Consider the following 19,737-nt stretch of genomic DNA (forward strand, 5'->3'; position numbering starts at 1 on the left):
ATTTATTATGACTCAGACTGCAAAATCACCCAGAACCTCTGGCCCCTTCCCCCAGTTCCCCAGGTCTGTAAGGACAAGAGGGTGGCTCTGGATGGGGGCAGGGGAGCAGCAGCAGGAACAACAGGGCATTTCTCCCATCATTCTGAAAGCCTCTGCATACCCCGACCCTCCCGTTACCAGGTCCCCAGACAGACTCCACCAACTAGTCTCAAATGTGCACCAAAGTTAACCTTCTAGAAGAGACCTGGAAATTTTACATAGTCAGAAATGGAGTTGTTGTCTGTAAGAAAGGCTGGGGGAGTTAAGGAGCATATAGCGGAGATCTCTCTCCTCACCTGTTCTCACTCAATCCCATGAAAATTGTTCATCACAGCACAATGTTCAGACACAAAATGTTTCCCCTCAGAGTCAGAGGGCTTTAAGTGAAAAGTATTACATTGTCAAGAGATCATCCATTTCTGACTGAGACAGCATTTGGAATATCAAACACCAGGCACAAAATCAGAACCTATTAATACTTACCACAGACAAAAGTAAACATACACAAAAGCTTTTAATTAACCCTATCCAACAGAAGCAGAAAGAGTATCATGACCCATAATAGCTAGGAAAAGCAAAGAACTCCCAATAAATATATTGCTTTTTTTTCAATGGGAGGGGGTAGTAGCTATAAGTTTCATTGAGCATAAGATACCAAGAATTACACAAGAAGCTGCAATGCAAATGTTGGACCCAATGAGAGCAATTGAAGTGGATTCTGAAATGTGGTTAAACTACTTTATCTAATACTATTAACAAACAAGAAGATCTTTAGTTAGTTGGCAGGAAGATAGTTGCTATCAGCCAATTTGATTTTCCTGAATGGAGAAGACGTGCATGCACTTTTTTCCCCATAAAAGCCCTAAAGTCCTAAAGTTTTGTTTCTGGAATCATAAGTTACTATGCAGTGTCATACTCTTCCTGACAGGCCTACAGTCTCCTTTTACCTGTTCCCCAATATTGGGAGGGGAGGGGAAAGTGTTTGCTTGGAGCATTTTTTTTACTGAAACCTGTTTTTAAAGTGAATCGTTTAGAAACCTGATAGTAAATCAGAAATTGATCAAGAGTGAACATCTAAGGAGAACGAAAAATGAAATTATCCTTCCAAGCCACATGGAGTGGCCAACACTCTGAGACCTAAAATAACCAAGATTTCTCGTTAGTCAGGGAAGGTATGTAGAAGATTTAGTCAACTGAGCTTCACAAGACGCCCTAAAGCTCGTGAGCACGAAAGGAAGTCGATTCTGTTTATCCCTGACTTAAGGATCTGCCTCATCCCCGCTTCCCACAGAAGGCTACATCTGGGCCGGTTTGCTAGTCTCCAAACTCAGTAGGGCCCGCGCCAAGAATCAGTCACCTGCGAGGTGCCACTCAACCCTTGGGGGCAACAAGGCCGGCACACCTTCCAAGTGTCCTCTCTCCCTTCTCCTCCACTCCCAGAGCCCGACCCAGAACTGCATTATCTCCGGGGACCGAAAAGCAAATAGACCTTTTAAAGAAAAAGAGGGAGTGCGGGGTCTGTATTATCTAACAATATACAATAGATAAGCCTTCTAGAAAACGAAAGTAGCGAGGGGAGAGGGACAGGGATCGGGGAGGCGAGGGGTGCCAGGCGTCGGGGAGCTTTCGCCACCACTTACTCGAAGGCGAAGAAGAGTCCGCTAGTGACCAGGATGAGGATGAGAGTCAGGTAGAAGACGCCCGTCTGCCGGGCCATCATGATCCTCCCGTTGCAGAAGAACTTGTTTCTTCCCGGGAAAACCTCCCATTTCCTCCGGGCCGCGATTTTCTTCTTCTTGTGGGGCGACTCCATGGGGGAGGAGCTGTGGGTGCTGATCTGACTGTACTCGCAGTCTTTCATGGGCCCGCCGCCGCCGGGAGGCATCCACGAGGGCAGCCGGCTGGGGGCGCACACCCCCAGCAGCCCCCCGGCCGCGCGGCCCCCGCCGAGCCACGACCGCCGCCGGCCGCCCGGCCGCCCCCAGAGCCTCGGCGCCGCGGCCCCTACGCGGGCTCCCGGCTCGGCGACAACTTTGCCGAGGACACCCAGGTTAACCCTTTGGGGAGCCCAGCTGTCATAGCCGGATCCCCTGCCTAGAGGGACGGTGCTCGCCCGCAGCCCGCGGCGGCGGTCCTCAGTCGCTTCCAGCCCGCGTGCTGGGGCTCCGGGACCCCGCGGGGCGCGGGGGGCTGCCCAGTCGCCCCAGTGCTTGCCGTGCGCCCTCCCCCTCGCACAGCCGCTCGCTCGGCCCCGCAGCCCCCGGCCCTCCGGCCGCGCCTCGGCTCTGGCCCGCCGACCCCCGAGCGCTGCGCCCAGAGGCGACACGAGGCGGCGGCCCCGGCGCCGGCTTCCTCAGGAGCCACTTCTGCGCCTCGGTCAGGTTTATTCTAATCCTTCCTCCCGGCGGCGGATCCTCCCCAGGAGAGAGCGATGGAAACTGGGAGGCAGCTTGCGGCCCCAGCAACCCCTCCCAGGGGTGGGGAAACCAAGCACGTTATTCTGTCAGGAGCGGGCTCGGCGACAGCCCGGGCGCTGCTCGCGCGGCGACCCCGCGCCGGCGCGCCTGGCAGCCGAGCCGAGTCCGCGGCCCCCGCGCTGAGCTGCCGGGGCCGCCTGGGCTGAGGGTCGCGGCGGCGGCTCGCGGGCTGCGCGGCCAGGGGCTCCCTGGTTCTCTCCGGCCCCATAGGAGCCAGGCCTGGCGCAAGGAGGGCCGCCGGGAGCGGCGGAGCGCGTCTCTGGGCCGCGGGGCGAACGCCACAGACACTTGTTTGCGAGGATGAGCCCCGGCGCGCGCGCCTCGCTCCGAGCTGGTCCGCCTCCTCCCGGCCCGGTGGGCGGCGGCCGGCGCCTCACCCGCCGGGCTCCTCCTCCGGCTCCTCCTTCTCTCGGGCGAAGCCCGCACGGGCTCGGAAGGGTCCCCGCCCCCGTGCCCACCAGCAGGGCAGGCGAGGCCCCGGGGCGGGCGCTGGACTCCCTCCGGCATCGCTCAAGGGCCTCTCCGGCCGGGCACCCGATGCCCCGCCGCGCGCATTCCCACAGACTTCTGTCCGCTTCCCGGCTTCTCCCGGTTTATTACCGGCGGCCGCTGCCGCCTCGGGACACACATTTACGCAGCAACACGCAAACCCATTCTGGCGACTCCTGGGGACCCGAGAAACCGGCGCGGAGTGGTGACCCTCCCCTGCCCGCCCCGACTCTTCCTCTCCCTCCCCCAGCGGGGCGCGTGCTCGAGTGGCGGGGGCTCTGCTGCTGCCCGGGAGTGGGTTGGGGGTGCCCCGGCGACAGGATGGGGAGGCGCTGCACGAGGCGGGCCGGACTCCGGGATGGGGGCTGCGGGCGGGAGTCTCCGTGCCCGGCCAGCTTCCAGGCTTCCCGCGGGGAGGAGGGGACAGCGAAGCGCCCTGGGTCCCTCCCGGAGGACCAAGCCCCGTGGCAGCCAGGCTCTGCGTGCGTTGCTGCTTCCCTTGCCCTTTCTCACTTCTCCGACACGGGCGCTCACAATTTGCTCTCTTTATTTCTCTCCTTTCCCCCCGCGAGCTCCCACGGCGGCAGAGGGGCCACCCGCTGTGCTCTCCCGCCCCGCCCGACTGTCCCCACGGATCCGCTCGTGCGCTCGGCCCTGGCTTTGCAGCGGGGGTCTGAACCCTCCCGCCGTGGGCACAGCCGGTGGGCCGCCAGAGCGAAGACGGGGCGGGGACGATCGGTTTTCCGCGCCCCAATTTCCTTTCACGGCCTATTGGGACGTGTAGTTCTTCCTCTCGCCGTCCGGCTCCGAGAGGAAACGCGACTAGGAGACCAAAAAACTACAAATCCCTGCATCCTCCGCGACGAGGGCGGGAGAGGCGTGGTGCTGAGCGTTCTGGTGCTGTTTGGTTGGAGATGGAAACCAACAAAGGGAAGGGCTGGGGTTCTGCTGCGCCTTTTCGGTGCTGGGCGCTTCACACGTTACGCACGTTCTTTATCTAATCTTCACGACAACCCTGCGAGGCACTATTGTATCCAGCCGACTACTTGCCAGAGATCACAAACCGCCCGGGTGGTCGAGATGGGATTGAACCCAGAGCCCTGAGAATTTCACTCATTAAGCGCTGCCTAGGTGAGCGGTGTCAAAGGGAGATGAGATTGGTTTATCCAAGGGAGGAAAAGAACTAGGGGCAGTTGGGAAGAGCTTCCTGTAGTAAGGAAAAAGTGGTGGGAATGGCAATTCGAGTAGGACATGAAATTATAAGGAGTTATGAATAAAAATGGTATTTACCAGGATCCATCATAAAGCAGGTTAGGGGAATGGGTAGGACCTTAGTTAGAAATGGGTCCGAATGGTTTTAGATATTGTATGACCAATGAGCACATTGTAGGGACAATTCAGTACTCTGCGGCTGTACTGATTTTTAAAAAAACAACTGGCAAACCTCAGACAATTCAAATGAAAACTCTCCCATGCTCTCCTATCCTTTAGCTCATGGGATCAACAGGATGTTATTTGATTTATTTCAAGCACCTTTTCTCCAGGTGTCCAGTTAATATACTAAATACATTGACTTGGTTGCTTGAAAAAAAGACTCCTATTCTTGTTCTCAATTAAGCCCTTAATTTTTCTGGCATCGTGGTTATGCTTTTTAATAGTCCTTCTCTGTTAGAGAAACATACAAAAATATCTGCATGTGCTTTAAAATAGTCCAGCCCATCCACCCCCAAAAAACACGAGGATATAGATATTGGCAAACTTGAAAATTGTTCATGTTGGGTGATAGATATATCTTTATTAGTTATCTGTGGCAGCAAATTATCACAAACCTAGAAGCTTAAAACAACACAGATTTATTATCTCAGTTTCTGTGGGTCAGGTGTCCAGGCACTTGGGTCATCTGCTTAGGGTCTCACACCTGCCATCAAGGTGTTGGCTAGGCTGCATTCTCATCTGGAGGCTCAATTGGAAAAGAAACAGCTTCCATGTTCACTTGGGTCACTGGCAGAATTCATTTCCTTGCAGCTGTAGGACTGAAGACCTTGGCTTTTGCTGGCTGTCCACTGGAGGCTGTCCTCAATTCCTAGGTGGCACCTGGCATTCATGGGCCAGGACGGCCACTTACTTCATCAAGTCAGCAAGGAGAGTCTCCAGAGCAAACCTGCTAGCAAGATGGAATCTCATATAACACAAGGTAATCACACAGGGGTGACATCAAATGTGCCGTACTCTGTCCGTTAGAAAGCAAGTCACAGGGGAAGGGATATTACAAGGGTTTGAATACTAGGATGAGCGGCTACCCTAGGGTTTGTCCACCACCGTGCACAAGAGGGTCCATGCTTATGTTTGAAATTTTCCATAATAAAAAGAAATGAATTACATCTTTAAAAATTATCTCTAAATTTCCCACTGCCAGCAAGTTTCTAGATAAGCTGATATGATTGTTTGCAGTTGTCTTCCTAAGAATTCCTTGTTTCTTCCTACTCCATGTTTACTCAGACCTATGGCAATTAGCTTAGGACATATACTTAAATTCACTAGAACCTGGCATGACAGCCATGGATTTTAACTCACCACCTAAAAACTACTCTGTAAGGTGTGGTAGAGTTTATTCAGTCATTTCTCAATTATTTAGGGGTGTAGTTTGTGCGAAGTATTTTTTGTTGCAGCAGGGATATAAAAGGATCCAAGATAGAAGTTTATATTTGGGGGCTAGAGGGAGAGGTGGAGAGAAAAAACAATAAATGCAAATAAAATGCACACCAAAAAAGGGAAATAAATGACTAAATGATAAGACAATTTCAGAGAGACGTGACATGAACCAAAAAACAGAGCAGCGTTGTTGGATAGAGAGACTGGGGTGGGGTGAGAGACCTCCGTGGAGGAGACGCTTGAGCAGAGAACCAAATGGTAAGAAACAGCAAGTACAAAGACCTCAAGGCAGATCAAGCTTGGAAAGTTCTAGGGGTGCAAAGTAAACACAGTCTGGCTGGAATGGAGTGAGGGACAGGATGAAAGCTAGAGGAAAGGCTGGGTGAGGCATCTGGAATCTATTCTCCGTGCACTGGGAAGTCACTTAATCTGTGACCACCATTATAGTAAGTGAGGAAGGGTCAGGAGGAGAGTAACATACAGTACTTGCCCTCAGGAATATATAGCTTCCAAACTTTAATGCTAGAAGGACCTCGGTGCATCTAGAATTATAGACCAAAACATTTCTTTTTTATATGGGAAAATTTGAGGCCCAGAAAAGGAGTTACCTGCAAAAAATTTCTTGAGAATGCCTCACAATAACAAATAATTCATAAATGAACCTCGAATTGAAAGAGTGCATCCTCTGATTTAAAGCTTTAGAAACCTGATAACTAATGATTATTTAGTGCCCGTCATGTGCAAGGCATTGTGGTAAAGAAATTGAATATGGCAGAGAAGCTACAGCCTAGTTGGGAAAGCAAGATGGAGACACATAAGAAAGTAAGTAATGGAAGAAAATTATGTAATAAAAATCACTATCATTTCTGGAATAGCTTCTTGTATTAGACAATATCCTGATTCTTTACACATTTAGCTTATTAAATCAAAAGGACAACCTGACAAGGTAAGGAATGTTACCTTTCTTTCACAGAGGAGAAAACTGAAGATCAGAGAGGTTAGGTGATTTGCCCAAGGTTTCATAGCTGGTAAGTAACGGAGTCAGGATTGATGGCCAGGTGTGCATGTCTGATTCCACTACACAGTGGAGGAGTATACTGTGTCTGACTCACTGCCAACTGAGTAGGGAAGAGTATCTTGATTTCAGCGGAAAGGGAGATCTATGAGGCCTAGACTGTAGCAAAGTGAGATCCAGGACTCTGACAATATGATAGGCAGGACAAGAGGGGTTAGGATCTCAAGGAGATGGGAAGGGTGGGAAAACACATGATGTTTCCAGTTAGAGTGGAATTGACAAGGATTCAAGAGCAAATACTTTACTTGGGAGAGGATTCCTTAAAACACTGCTGAGACAGGAAGTGAGCTAGGGAGGGGTGAGCCTATAAAGCTTGCGTGGAGAAGCTGCCACTGTGGGTGGCTGGAGCTCAGACCCTCCAGGCAACTGTGGGAGGTGGTACAGACCCTGTCTCACAGTTTCCCCACCTGAAGGGCGAGTTTGCTGAACTTTGTCCACCAACCCATCTGTTATTAGCTGGGAGCCCCTTATGGGAGCACTAACTCTTCATCTTCTTTACATTGGACCATGCTCCTAAAGCTACCACAGCCGTGAACCCTAAGAGCACCAAGCTGGCCCTCCCTTGTGTGTTGGTGGTATCTTTGATTCCAGCGCATCGTTCCTTGTTCTCATCTGCCTCAGTGGGTTTACCGACAACAGGGGTTACATTATTAACAAAATTAGAGCTTTGTTCCTTTCATCTGAGCATTCCACAAACCCACCTCGGTCATTCTCAGAATACCTCCAGGCAGCCAGGAGAAAGTACGGTCTTATCCACGGTGAAGGGGGAAGACATTCAGATCCCAAGACAGATGATTTGTTTACCTTTCGAGGCCAAGATGAGTGTGCACCTGTGTGGTCAAAGTACGTAAGTCAAAGGGACCCAGTGCTAGAAGGAGAACTTTGAAAATGACAGAAGGGGATTTCTTTTGAGAGTTCAGGGCTGGTAATTCAGGAATTAGCTCAGGAAATAATTGCCAAAGCTCCCATAGCAGACAAAATTCCTCGGAAAATCAGGCACCCTAATTCTTTCCAACCCAGAGAGTTTGCTCCAAGTTTTACATGTGCTCAGCACATCTGGGAACATCTTGTGTCAAAACACGTAAGATGTTTAAAGTAATAAACTCAGCACTGCAAGGAAAAAATTGGATGAGGCAGAAAAAATTTAATCCAAAATGTACTTATAATTTCCCCAGTGACTTTTTCTTGGCTCTTTTACACCAAAAAGTTACTTTTTAGGATTTTAATAAAAATAATTCATGTGCATTGAAACCATTGTATTACAAAAAATTTTCTTACACATAAATAGGGAAAATGTAAAAGTTGTTCAAATTCCCATTACCTTAAGATGACAGTCATTAACATTTTGTTGACCATCTGTTATGTAATTCATTTTATCCACACACATATCATGTTTTTTATATATAAATTTATTTTATTTATTTATTTTTGGCTGCATTGGGTCTTCGTTGCTGTGCACAGGCTTTCTCTGGTTGCGGTGAGCGGGAACTACTCTTCGTTGCAGCACGTGGGCTTCTCATTGCGGTGGCTTCTCTTGTTGCGGAGCACGGGCTCTAGGCGCACAGGCTCAGTAGTTACAGGTCGCGGGCTCTAGAGCACAGGCTCAGTAGTTGTGGTACACGAGCTTAGTTGCTCCGCGGCATATGGGATCTTCCCGGACCAGGGCTCGAACCCGTGTCCCCTGCCTTGGCAGGCAGATTCTTTTTTTAAAAAATAGATTTATTTAATTTATTTATTTTTTGGCTGTGTTGGGTCTTCATTGCTGTGTGCGGGCAAGCGAGGGCTACTCTTCGTTGCGGTGCATGGGCTTCTCATTGCGGTGGCTCCTCTTGTTGCAGAGCACGGGCTCTAGGCCCGCAGGCTTCAGTAGTTGTGGCACGCGGGCTCAGTAGTCGTGGCTCACGGGCTCTAGAGCGCAGTCTCAGTAGTTGTGGCACACGGTCTTAGTTGCTCTGCGGCACGTGGGATCTTCCCGGACCAGGGCTCAAACCCGCGTCCCCTGCATTGACAGGCGGATTCTTAACCACTGCGCCACCAGGGAAATCCCCACACATGTATCATTTAATAAAAATGGAATCGTGTCATGCGTCCTGTTCATCCTGTATGGTTTTTTAAAGTGTCATCCCTAACCCCTACTATTTCCCAAGTAACCAATGTAAACAATTTAGTATATATCCTTCTCCAGGCTCATATACTTATAGGCAAGCTGTATATATACATATATGCAGTCCATAATCCAATTTCATCAATTGTCTGAATAATGTACTTTATAATTAATCTTTCCTAGTTCACGATCCAGCCCAGGTTTCATACCTAGCACTTACTCTTTCAATAGGGAACAGTTCTACCTCCTTTCTTTTAGTTTCTTGATCTTGACATTTTAGAAGAGTTTAGGCCACTTATTTTGTACAATGTCACTCCATTTGGGTTCGACTGGCATTTCTTCACAGTGTAATCCACAATGGGGCTCTCATCAGGTTTCAGCCACAGGCATGAAGGCAACATTGCTAAAACTACAAGATACCTGCGTGGGTCACACCTGCTGCTGCCTCTGGGCCTGCAGTTCCTCACAGGATTTCGAAGAAGCATGTCCATACTGCTTCCAGCTGCAGGTGCTGGATAAAGCTGGAATGTATCTCCAGCCCAAGGCTAAACTGACACCCCAAAGTACAGACACTTATTAATTGAGAAGCAAAATAGATATGCACTCAGGTTTAAAGAAGCAAAAATTATGAAGAAGTAGAAAGGCTCCAAAACTGTTTTGTTGATTACTTGTAAAATATGCATCAGAACACTAACTGGTAAAATAACGGGAAAAGGAGAAGCATCCTATGGACGATGAGAAATGATTCTACCACTCCTCCGATTTAACCCTTGCAGGAAGACACAGAGACTAAAGTTCTGAGTTCTGCAAGTCTGGTTCCAATGGCGAGAGCCCAGCCTGGTTTTCAAAACACCTACATCTGGACAGTCAATACCCATTTGCTCCTCAAAGGACATGAGCAAAACAAAGAAACACTTCTCTTAACTAAAAATGCAGCTTAGTCAGAAAGAATTCCAAAAGAATCCAAAGTGGATTTCAGAAATTTCTTGTCTCCTCTGTAAAGAATGGATTTTGAGAAATGTGTAATGCTATTTCGGAACTAAAGCTAGTCAGTAAAAAACTTGTTTGACTTTTATTTATTTTCTGAATACATGGAAACCAAATCCAAGAACAAACTTTCCTTGACATCCTTGGTATTTGTGGGAAATAAAAACCTCACTGGAATGAATAACTGAAACCTACCCACCTCAAGTGTTGGTTGTGAGATCAAAAAAATATGTGAACGTGCTTGTCAGTAGTAAACTCATAAGCAGGTATTACTGGTATTCTTATTATTTTCCCTTTTCTCATCAGTTTTCACCATTTATATCATTCTCTTTCAAAAGGAGATTGAGACCTTTATAAGCGTGTCTACTTAGAAGGACTTCTTCGGGGGGTCAATAGCCTGACTGCTAATTCAGAAAACTGGTGTGTCCTTTTTCTCCTACAAACATCTGCATAACTGTACATTAGTGAAACCTGAAGATTATCCCTATTTGGGGTGTAAAAATATCCGGGATATTCTTAATTATAGATGATCTAATAAGATAAAGATACAAATATATTTTACAGAAATTTTCATTTTTATAACCTTCTGTTGTTCCTGTAGTAATATTTCACCTTAAGAGACAGTTTAATTTGTTCTAGTACAGACTTATTTCTGGGTTTAAAATTATTTCAAAATGTCAACTTTTACTTTAGCTATCTTACATCTTTTCTGGAACAACATAGGTACAATTTGGTTTTTGTTAATAAGCTAAGATTGTTTTCCACCTTTCTATTTAGCTCATTTAGATATGTTGAAGAAAAATCAGGTTATGCATTTTTGGTGGGAAGTGATGTGTCTTTCTCAGCATCAGGTCCAAAGGTCCATGGTGCTGGTTTGTCCCAATATTCATGATACTCATTTTGGTTCCTAGGGTAAGGAGGTTCCACTAGGTTTTTCCAATATAAAGTTGTTATTTTCCTTTGTAGTTAATAAATACAAAGACTGCAAATGTCTTGTTCTTCATCAAACTCTCACCTACTGATTTTAGTATCTATTGATTTCTTGATTCTATTTCCTTCCCTTTCCTCCCTTCCTTCCTTCCTTCTTTCCTTTATCTTTCTCTCTCCCCCCTACCCACTTTTGTTGGCATAAGAAAGACCTTTCTTTCCTTCCCCATTTATTTATTGATTCACTGGTTTATTTATATCAGTATGGCCTCATAGATACTTTTATTATTCAATGGGATATAATCTATTGTTTTTTGTTTTTAATTAATTTATTTATTTTTGGCTGTGTTGGGTCTTCGTTTCTGTGCGAGGGCTTTCTCTAGTTGCGGCGAGCGAGGGCCATTCTTCATCGCGGTGCATGGGCCTCTCACTATTGCGGCCTCTCTTGTTGTGGAGCACAGGCTCAGTAGCTGTGGCTCACAGGCCCAGTTGCTCCACGGCATGTGGGATCTTCCCAGACCAGGGCTCGAACCCATGTCCCCTGCATTGGCAGGCAGATTCTCAACCACTGCGCCACCAGGGAAGCCCTAATCTATTGTTTAGTTATAAATAACTACAACTATAATCTGTCAGTAGTTATTTTGACATTCAAACTGTTCCAGGTTTGGCTAGCATGAGCCCCTTCATGCTAACTCCTGTGAAATTTGACATGACCCAGTCACTCCTTGAGCACTTGCTTCCCTAACTGCCTCAATCAGATGTTCCAGGGTCCCCCTGTACTTTTCCTGTCCCAGCCCTGCAATCTGTCATTTCTCCAGGGGGTCCTAGTTCCTTTTAGTGGAAAACACATATGTGTTTATATATCTCTGTCTATTTATATATCTATTAAAACATAGGCACAGATATTTATTTTTCTCAATGCTAAAAACCATGTTTTCAAACTGATAACATGCACTTCCAATCAAAAACTACAAGCTGTAATGCATGCTTCTCACTTTCCATATCTGTAGCTCATTCCTTCCATTATTCTCAATGTATTTGTTCATTTCTTCAAGTCTAGAGTACAAAAGAGTTTTGGAATTGCTAACCCGTGCCACCATGAAAAGCAAACCAGCAAACTAGAGTTAATTAATTATTTACAGTTCTTTTGTTTTGTTTTAGAAAAAAAAAAAGTGTACATCCTTGCATGTTCCCAATGTTGGGGGTAACGCAACAACTATGTCATCATTAGATATGATGTTACCTTTGGGATTTTTATAGATGCCTTTATCAGGTTGAGGTTTCCCTCTACTACTGGTTTGCTGAGAGTTCTTATATATATGGATGCTGAATTTTGTAAGATATGCTTTCTGCACCAATTGAGATGATTCATTTTCTCCTTTATTCTATTAATATGATGTATTACATTGATTGATAATTGAATGCTAAAATTTACATTTCTAACGTAATCCTCATTTGGTCAAAATGCATTGTCCTTTTCATATATTATTGGATTTGGATTATTAATATTTTGTGAAAAAACTTACATCTATGTTAATGAGAGTTATTGGCTACTGATTTTTTTTTTTTTTTTTTTGCGGGGGTCAGGGGAGGTCATGTCTTTGTCAAGTTTGATTTCAGGATTCTCCTGACCTCATAAAAACAAGATGGGAATTGTTTCTTCATCTATTTTTTTGAGAAGGTTTGGTAGGGTTGGTATTGTTTACTTATTAAATGTTTGATAGAATTCACCAGCTAATTATTTGGTTCTGGAGTTCTATTTGAGGAAAAGATTATGATATCAAACTCAATGTCTTCAAAAGATATAGAACTACTCTTATTTTTTAGTTCATCTTGTGTCAGTTTGGGTAAGTTATACTGTTAAAGAAATTTTTCTATTTCATTTAAGTTGTTGGATATATTGGCATAAATTTGTTCATAATATTCTGTCATTATTTATTTAATGTCCATAAGATCATTTATTGTAGATACTGGCAATTTTCTTAATCAGTCTTGCTAAGGGTTTATCAATTTTATTATTTTTTTTCAGAAAACCAAATTTTTGCCTTGTTAATTTAAGCTATTGTTTATTTTCTATTTCATTTATGTCTGTTCTTACCTTTATAATTACCTTCCGTCTATTTACTTTGGGTTTAATTTGCTCATATTCTTCGAGATTCTTAAGGTAGAACCTTAGATTGATTGTAAACCTTTTTTCTTTTCTAATATAAATATTTAAAACTATAAATTTCCCTCCAAGAATCTCCTTAGCTACATCCCACAAAATTTGATATGTTGTATCTTTATTATCATAATTCAAAGTATCTTTTAATTGTCCTTGTGATTTCTTCTTTTATCCATGGTTTATTTAGAACTGAGTTGTTAAATTTCTAAGTATCTTAGAGTTAATGACTTCTAATATAATAATTTTGAGATCAGAGAATGGGCTCTAAGATTTCAATCCTTTTAAATTTATTGAAACTCGTTTTATTTTCAAGCATATGGTCAGCCTGTTATGATTCCAGGTGCACTTGGAAAGAATGTGTTTCTGCCATTCTTATGTGTGGTGTTCTTTAAATGTCAACTGGTTCAAGATGGTTGATAATTTTGCCAGGTCTTTTATACCCTTACTGTTTTCTCTGGTTGTCCTAACAGTTACTGAGAGGTAGGTGTTAAAATCTCCAGCAATGTTTTGTCTACTTTCCCTTTAGTTCTGTCAGTTTTTGCTTCATGTTTTTGAAGCCTTGTAATTAGGACCATATACATTTATAATTGTTTAACTGTTATATATTCCCAATGAATTGGCCATTTTGTTGTTATAAGTGTTCTTCTTTTCTCTGGTTATATTCCTTGTCTTGAAGTAATTTTTTATAGTATTAATTTGCCAGCTCAGTTCTCTTATGTGTACTGTTTGCACGGTACATATTTTTCCATTATTTGACTTTCAACTCCTCTGAAACTTCGCATAAAGGTAATTATTTTAAACAGCGTGTACTTAGGTCTTGCTTTTTTACCTCGTCTGACAGTCTCTGTTTTTAATGGGAGTGTTTAGTACATTTCTATTTAATGTAATTACTGATATGGTTGGATTTAGGTCTACCATTTTTATTTGTTTTCTATTTGTCTGATCTGATATTTTGATTCTTTGTTACTACTTTTGGTTTTATCAAAAAAAATTCAATATTCCATTTTAACTCATCGATGGGCTTTTAACCTATTCCTCTTTGCCTTATTTTTTAGTAGTTTCTCTAGGGATTAAAATATGCATACTTGTCACAGTCTTTATGTAAATGATGAAAAACCACGATTGAAACAATACCACTGTTGGTGAGGAAGTGAAACAATGGAATTCTCATATACTGCCTCCATCTAGGCCTTTAGTACTATTAGGAGGAAGACAGGTACAAGAGCATTCACTGAAGCATTGTTGTTGTTGTTTATTTTTATTTTCTTATAAAACTTACCTTTTAAAATATTTTTATGTATTTATTTTTGGCTGCATTGGGTCTTCGTTGCTGCATGCAGGCTTTCTCCAGTTGCAGCAAGCAGGGGCTATTCTTCGTTGCGGTGCACGGGCTTCTCATTGCGGTGGCTTCTCTTGTTGCAGAGCACAGGCTCTAGGCACTCGGGCTTCAGTAGTTGTGGTTCGCGGGCTCTGGAGCGCAGGCTCAGTAGTTGTGGCGCATGGGCTTAGTTGCTCCGTGACATGTGGGATCTTCCTGGACCAGGGATCAAACCCGTGTCCCCTGCATTGGCAGGTGGATTCCTAACCACTGCGCCACCAGGGAAGTCCTGTTGTTGTTTTTTAAATACTAAAAAAAATTAAAACTTGAAATAGCCTATATGTCCATTAATAGGGGATTAGATAAATAAATTCTGAACTATTTATTCAATGGAATATTACATAGAGTGAAATGGAATAATTAAAACTATAATAATAAACAAATTTCAAAAAATATATTGAATGAAAAGAGAAATTTGCTGAAGGTCACAAAAATATATCTTTTCTATGAATTATAACAGGATATACTGTTTATGATTATATACATATATAGTATATACTAAAATTCCCCCCAAAACCCTAAGGCATGCTAAACACAAAATTCAGGGTATTCTTTTTGCAAGAGAAGGAGGGAGGAAAGGAGAAAACGAGGATCAGGAGTCCAAGCTGCATGGCTGATAGGAGGGAGTTTTTATATCTTTATTGTATCATTATCTAAACTTTTTTATATTCCTGCAGTATTTCTTAATATTTTTTGGAAGAACAGGATTACCTTTTTATCTCCATACCCAGTTTATTTCGAAATGAATAAAAGAATTTCCAAACAATATATCTTTCTCAGTTAAAAATCTATCTGGAAACCACCAAATGTAAGGGACTTTCTCTTTTGACATTTCCTATTCTATAATTAGTGAGAATTAGTTATAATTCTCACTTTGTGGCTTTGTCCTCTGTTGATGAGAGACATCCACATACTCAGAACAGCACTTTATTAGCAAGGTTGATTGTTGAGGTTTAGGCAAAATATGGGCATTATCAAGCACAGGTAAGAAGAAATGGAATACCTGGAACAGGAGAAGACATGTTTAATTTACTAGAAAAATGTAAATAGGTTAAAGTGCTAAGTTACACATCAGTATTGTTGAGGCCCCATGATGGATGGCTCTGTCTACATGTAAATCCGTCATCACAAGGAAAACTTACCATGATCTCAGTCAACTTTTCTCTGGTAAATGATTATCATCCTCCTGGCAAAAGGGAAAGTCAGTAATAAAAGTTCCTTTTTTTTAGCTTTGGTATCTTAATAGTGAAACAAATCTATCTAGATTAACACAGATGTTAAGTGAGCTTGAGGCAAAGCTTTGAAAAATCTCTTGCAGGCTGAAAAAAAAGACTGTAGAAGAGGAGATGGGGAGGAGAAAAGGAGACAAGAGGAGTCTAAATGATATGAAAAATTTAAGGTTTGAACCTTAAAAGCTTTGGGCACCCAAGATAAATTTGAGTGATATTGATGAACTATATCTTATCCATCTATCCTCAGAGTCCCAGGCATGTGCTAGACTATGGGAGTGCAGAGACGGGTAAGAACTAGTCTCTGATTTTTTTTTTTTTTTTTTTGCGGTACGCGGGCCTCTCACTGTTGTGGCCTCTCCCGTTGCGGAGCACAGACTCCAGACGCGCAGGCTCAGCGGCCATGGCTCACGGGCCCAGCCGCTCCACAGCATGTGGGATCTTCCCAGACGGGGGCACGAACCTGTGTCCCCTGCATCGGCAGGCGGACTCTCAACCACTGCGCCACCAGGGAAGCCCTCTGATATTAAATGTAGCATCCAGAAGGTAACTAAAGACACTCCCATAAGGCAGACAATTGCCACAATGATTGTACACACAATAGAGCAAGGGGTCACAGATAAAGGAATACTGTAACTAGTGTGGAATCTGACATTTGGTCTGGATCTTTATTCATCCTTAATCAAAGGCAAGAAAGGAAAATTCCAAAACCAAGGAAGAAAGACAACTCTCATGGCATTATTTAAATATTTGGGAAAAAAATGGTATGAATGAAGAATTATTTTTTAAAATATATGTGCTATGGGCTGAAGTGTGAACCCTCACACCCAATTTCATATGTTGAAATCCTAATCCCCAGTACCTCAGAATATGGCTGTATTTGGAGATATGACCTTTAAAGATGCTGGGCCCTGATCCATTTTCATAGGCGTACGTACACAGAGGAAGATCATGTGAAGGCACAGAGAGAAGACGGCCGTCTACAAGCCAACGAGAGAGACCTCAGAAGAAACCAACCCTGCTGACACCTTGATCTCAGACTTCTAGCTTCTGGATTTGTGGAAAAATAAATTTCTATTGTTTAAGCCACCCAGTCTGTGATACTTTGTTATGTCAGCCCTAGCAAAGAACTAATACACTTAAATATGGTCCACTTAAAGTGATGGCAAAAATCCTGTGTTGACCTACGGTATTCAAACCGTATTATAGATTTAAACACAAGTATAGAATGATCCAATTTTATTTTATTTATTTATTTTTTTTTGCAGTGCGCGGGCCTCTCACTGTTGTGGCCTCTCCCGTTGCGGAGCACAGGCTCCGGACACGCAGGCTCAGCGGCCATGGCTTACAGGTCTAGCCGCTCCGCGGCATGTGGGATCTTCCCGAACCGGGGCACGAGCCCGTGTCCCCTGCATCGGCAGGCAGACTCTCAACCACTGCGCCACGACAGGAAGCCCCTAGAATGATCCAATTTTGATAAAATCGTGCAACTGTGTGCATAAATATAGATAGACGATAAATGTCACCTTTAATGTTTTGTGTGTTTTTTTTTACTTTCTCCGTTAGGCTTTTCTATATTGGTCCATTATTTTAATAAGCATGTGAGTGGATGGATTCAAGTGGGAATAAATATATAGAGCAAGGAAAGAATGTAGCTCAGGGCAGAACCTTGGGGAATGTTGATATTTAAGGGACAGAAGGTGGGAGTGAGGAAAGGCAACAAAGGAGGATCGTCCAGAGAGGAAAAAGACCTGGAGTATTATTCCGAAGAAGCCAACGAAGGGCAAACTTTTAGAAGGAACAGGGCATTACCCAGTGTGAAACGTTGCAGAGAAGGTCTGCACAGAGTCTAGCAGCAGGAGGATATTGCACTTGGAAATGAGGAGGTCATGCTGTCTTCTGAGAACAGTTTGAAGGAGTGGTGAGGCCAGTTTGTAGGGGTTTGTGGAAAGGATGGGCAGTGTGGAAGGAATGCAGCAAAGTCATGAAGAGTGACAAAAATTACCGATCTTCAGGTATAGCCACAGACTGTCATCATCATACTAGGAATAGCCTGAATACAAACCTGGGCATGTCAAGATGCCTATTACCCTAGAAACCCAGAGAAGAGTACCTTAGCAACGTGTACCAAGCTGCTGTATTCTGCGTGGCGCCTGAGATGTTTCTGGATCCATTCTAGTGTGTGATGTCAGTTAGCCTGTAGCCTTTGATTAATGGCAAAGATGTTTCTATAAACCAAAGGCCTTGACAATGAGATCACTTCATAGCCCCTCTAGAACAGCACAGGGAATGACAGCAGCCAGCAAGTTTTGTTATTGGAAAGGCTCCCAATGTCGCAAGAAAATGTTTATAAGCTTATTTGACTACTAGGGAACATGCTTTCTTGTCTAGTTTCCCTACCTCTTAGCCAGGTTCCCTTGGCTAAGAGGACACAATAAAAACTAAACGGACAAAAAGAGAAGGAAGAGGACACAATAAAAACTAAACAGACAAAAAGAGAAGGAAAGAGAGAGGGAGAGGTATGTGTTTAGAAAGTATGTCAGGCACTGCTCTTTCTTCTTTCACCTTAGCCAGGTGGCCCTGGAATGGCATATCATCAATGTATGGCAATCATATATATATATATATGATTATATATATATAATGTGTATGTATATATATATATACACACATATGTAAAACAATACATGTATTGGAGTATCATGTGCCAAGCAGCATACTACACACTTTACTTAATTTTTTATTTAATTTTTATATAATCCCCAAATCCCAGTTAGGGGAGTATTTTTGTTTGTTTGTTTGTTTTGTTTTTTTGTGTGTTTTTTTTCGGTACGCGGGCCTCTCACTGTTGTGGCCTCTCCCGTTGTGGAGCACAGGCTCCGGATGCGCAGGCCCAGCGGCCATGGCTCACGGGCCCAGCCGCTCCGCGGCATCTGGGATCCTCCCGGGCCGGGGCACGAACCCGTGTCGCCCGCATCGGCAGGTGGACTCTCAACCACTGCGCCACCAGGGAAGCCCAGGGGAGTATTTAATATTCCTTTTTTATTGAGGAAACTGAGGCATAGAGGAGTTACCTTATTTGCTTGAGATCACACACGTTATTTGATTTAAGGTCATTTCTGGATCTACAGAGGACACAAAGTAACTTTAGACATTATATCTCCCCCTGAGGAACCTGCACCCTGGTAAAACAAATCAGGCACACAGAGAGTTATCAACACCTAACTGCGGCATGTAAATGCTGTATGAGAGGGTCCAGGTGTTCACTCCTAGCTGGGGCAACCAGAAGTTGTCTGAAAGGAGGTAGCTTTAAACTTTAGCTTTGAGGGGGTAGGAAGAATTTTAATAAGTGGAGATTCTTTTTACCACAAAATCAAAATAACAACTGTTTTCCACCTTCGTTTCTTTGTGTTATTCCTTCCAGCTCTTTTCAGAGCTATCTCTAAACAGCAAAGCATCACCAGCACCAACCTCTTTTTATTCCCATCATCTCGTATTTCCCTCAGGGCACTGAAATTCTTTAGCAATAGCAGACACAGCTGGGCGTGCACAGATGCTCAGATGCCAAAGCAGGTTTTGATTGCCGAACAGCTGTGGCAAGGACAATAGCCCACTTCCCTTTGGACAGGTATCTCTGAGTGCTGTTTTGACCAGCTTCTAGGAGAGGCATTGTCTGAGGCAACCAGAATTCACCCTGGAGTCACTTCTGAGCACATCTCTGTCCCATGATGGAGGTGTTATTTGAATTCACCTTCAATTGTTGTCTGTTAAATAAAATTCTAAAATTCTTTGTCTCTTTAAAGTTGGAGGATAGAGGGATTGAGTGGTCAATTTCACACCTGTGATTGGGTGACATGAGCATTGATGAGAAAGTTCATTCGTCTGTACATTCTCCCAGGACTCTCTAGCTCCCATATTTGACCCTGCTTCCTCTAAATCTGTCTCTAATTCCTCCACCAGAAAGCAGAAAGTAATCGTTAAAGTAAATCAGTTTTTAAAGTATTAGCAAGGCTTTTCACATTGCTCATAATCAGATGTCTGTAATTCTGTGATCAGAAGGGAGAGGACATGTTTTTAGAATAGTTCTTTAAGCAGAGGGTAATTTCTGGATACCTGTAGAAAGCAAGTCAAAAATATTGAAGAAAAATTGGAGTCATTTGCTCTTATCAAAAACAAGTTATTTCTTTTGAGAAGAAAAGCTCATGACTGTTGGTTG

The 19,737-nt window shown here is 43.8% G+C and overlaps 2 protein-coding genes across 5 annotated transcripts in view; one reads left to right on the forward strand and one right to left on the reverse strand.

Annotated features, from left to right (window-relative positions):
* ZDHHC14 (zinc finger DHHC-type palmitoyltransferase 14) overlaps positions 1-2,832 on the reverse strand; it is a 275,052-nt gene extending 272,220 nt beyond the window's left edge. For 2 of the 4 annotated variants that reach the window (XM_060029719.1, XM_060029716.1), the window contains exon 1: positions 1,680-2,830. In XM_060029719.1, the coding sequence (XP_059885702.1) occupies positions 1,680-1,924 (245 nt within the window). In that variant the 5' untranslated portion in view covers positions 1,925-2,830. Of the gene's footprint in view, positions 1-1,679 lie in introns of all 4 variants that reach the window. The other 2 variants (XM_060029718.1, XM_060029717.1) reach the window with 2 other exon arrangements.
* A 221-nt stretch (positions 2,833-3,053) lies between these two features.
* On the forward strand, positions 3,054-16,601 carry LOC132437423 (uncharacterized). Its single transcript, XM_060030654.1, is given in 8 exon segments — positions 3,054-3,210; positions 3,256-3,314; positions 3,316-3,366; positions 3,368-3,487; positions 3,704-3,958; positions 3,960-4,136; positions 5,031-5,199; positions 16,450-16,601. Coding segments are annotated over 6 exon segments (792 nt in total). The 3' UTR covers positions 4,110-4,136; positions 5,031-5,199; positions 16,450-16,601.
* The last annotated feature ends 3,136 nt before the right edge of the window (positions 16,602-19,737 follow it).

This window comes from Delphinus delphis, chromosome 14 (assembly GCF_949987515.2).
Source record: "Delphinus delphis chromosome 14, mDelDel1.2, whole genome shotgun sequence".
Taxonomy (NCBI): domain Eukaryota; kingdom Metazoa; phylum Chordata; class Mammalia; order Artiodactyla; family Delphinidae; genus Delphinus; species Delphinus delphis.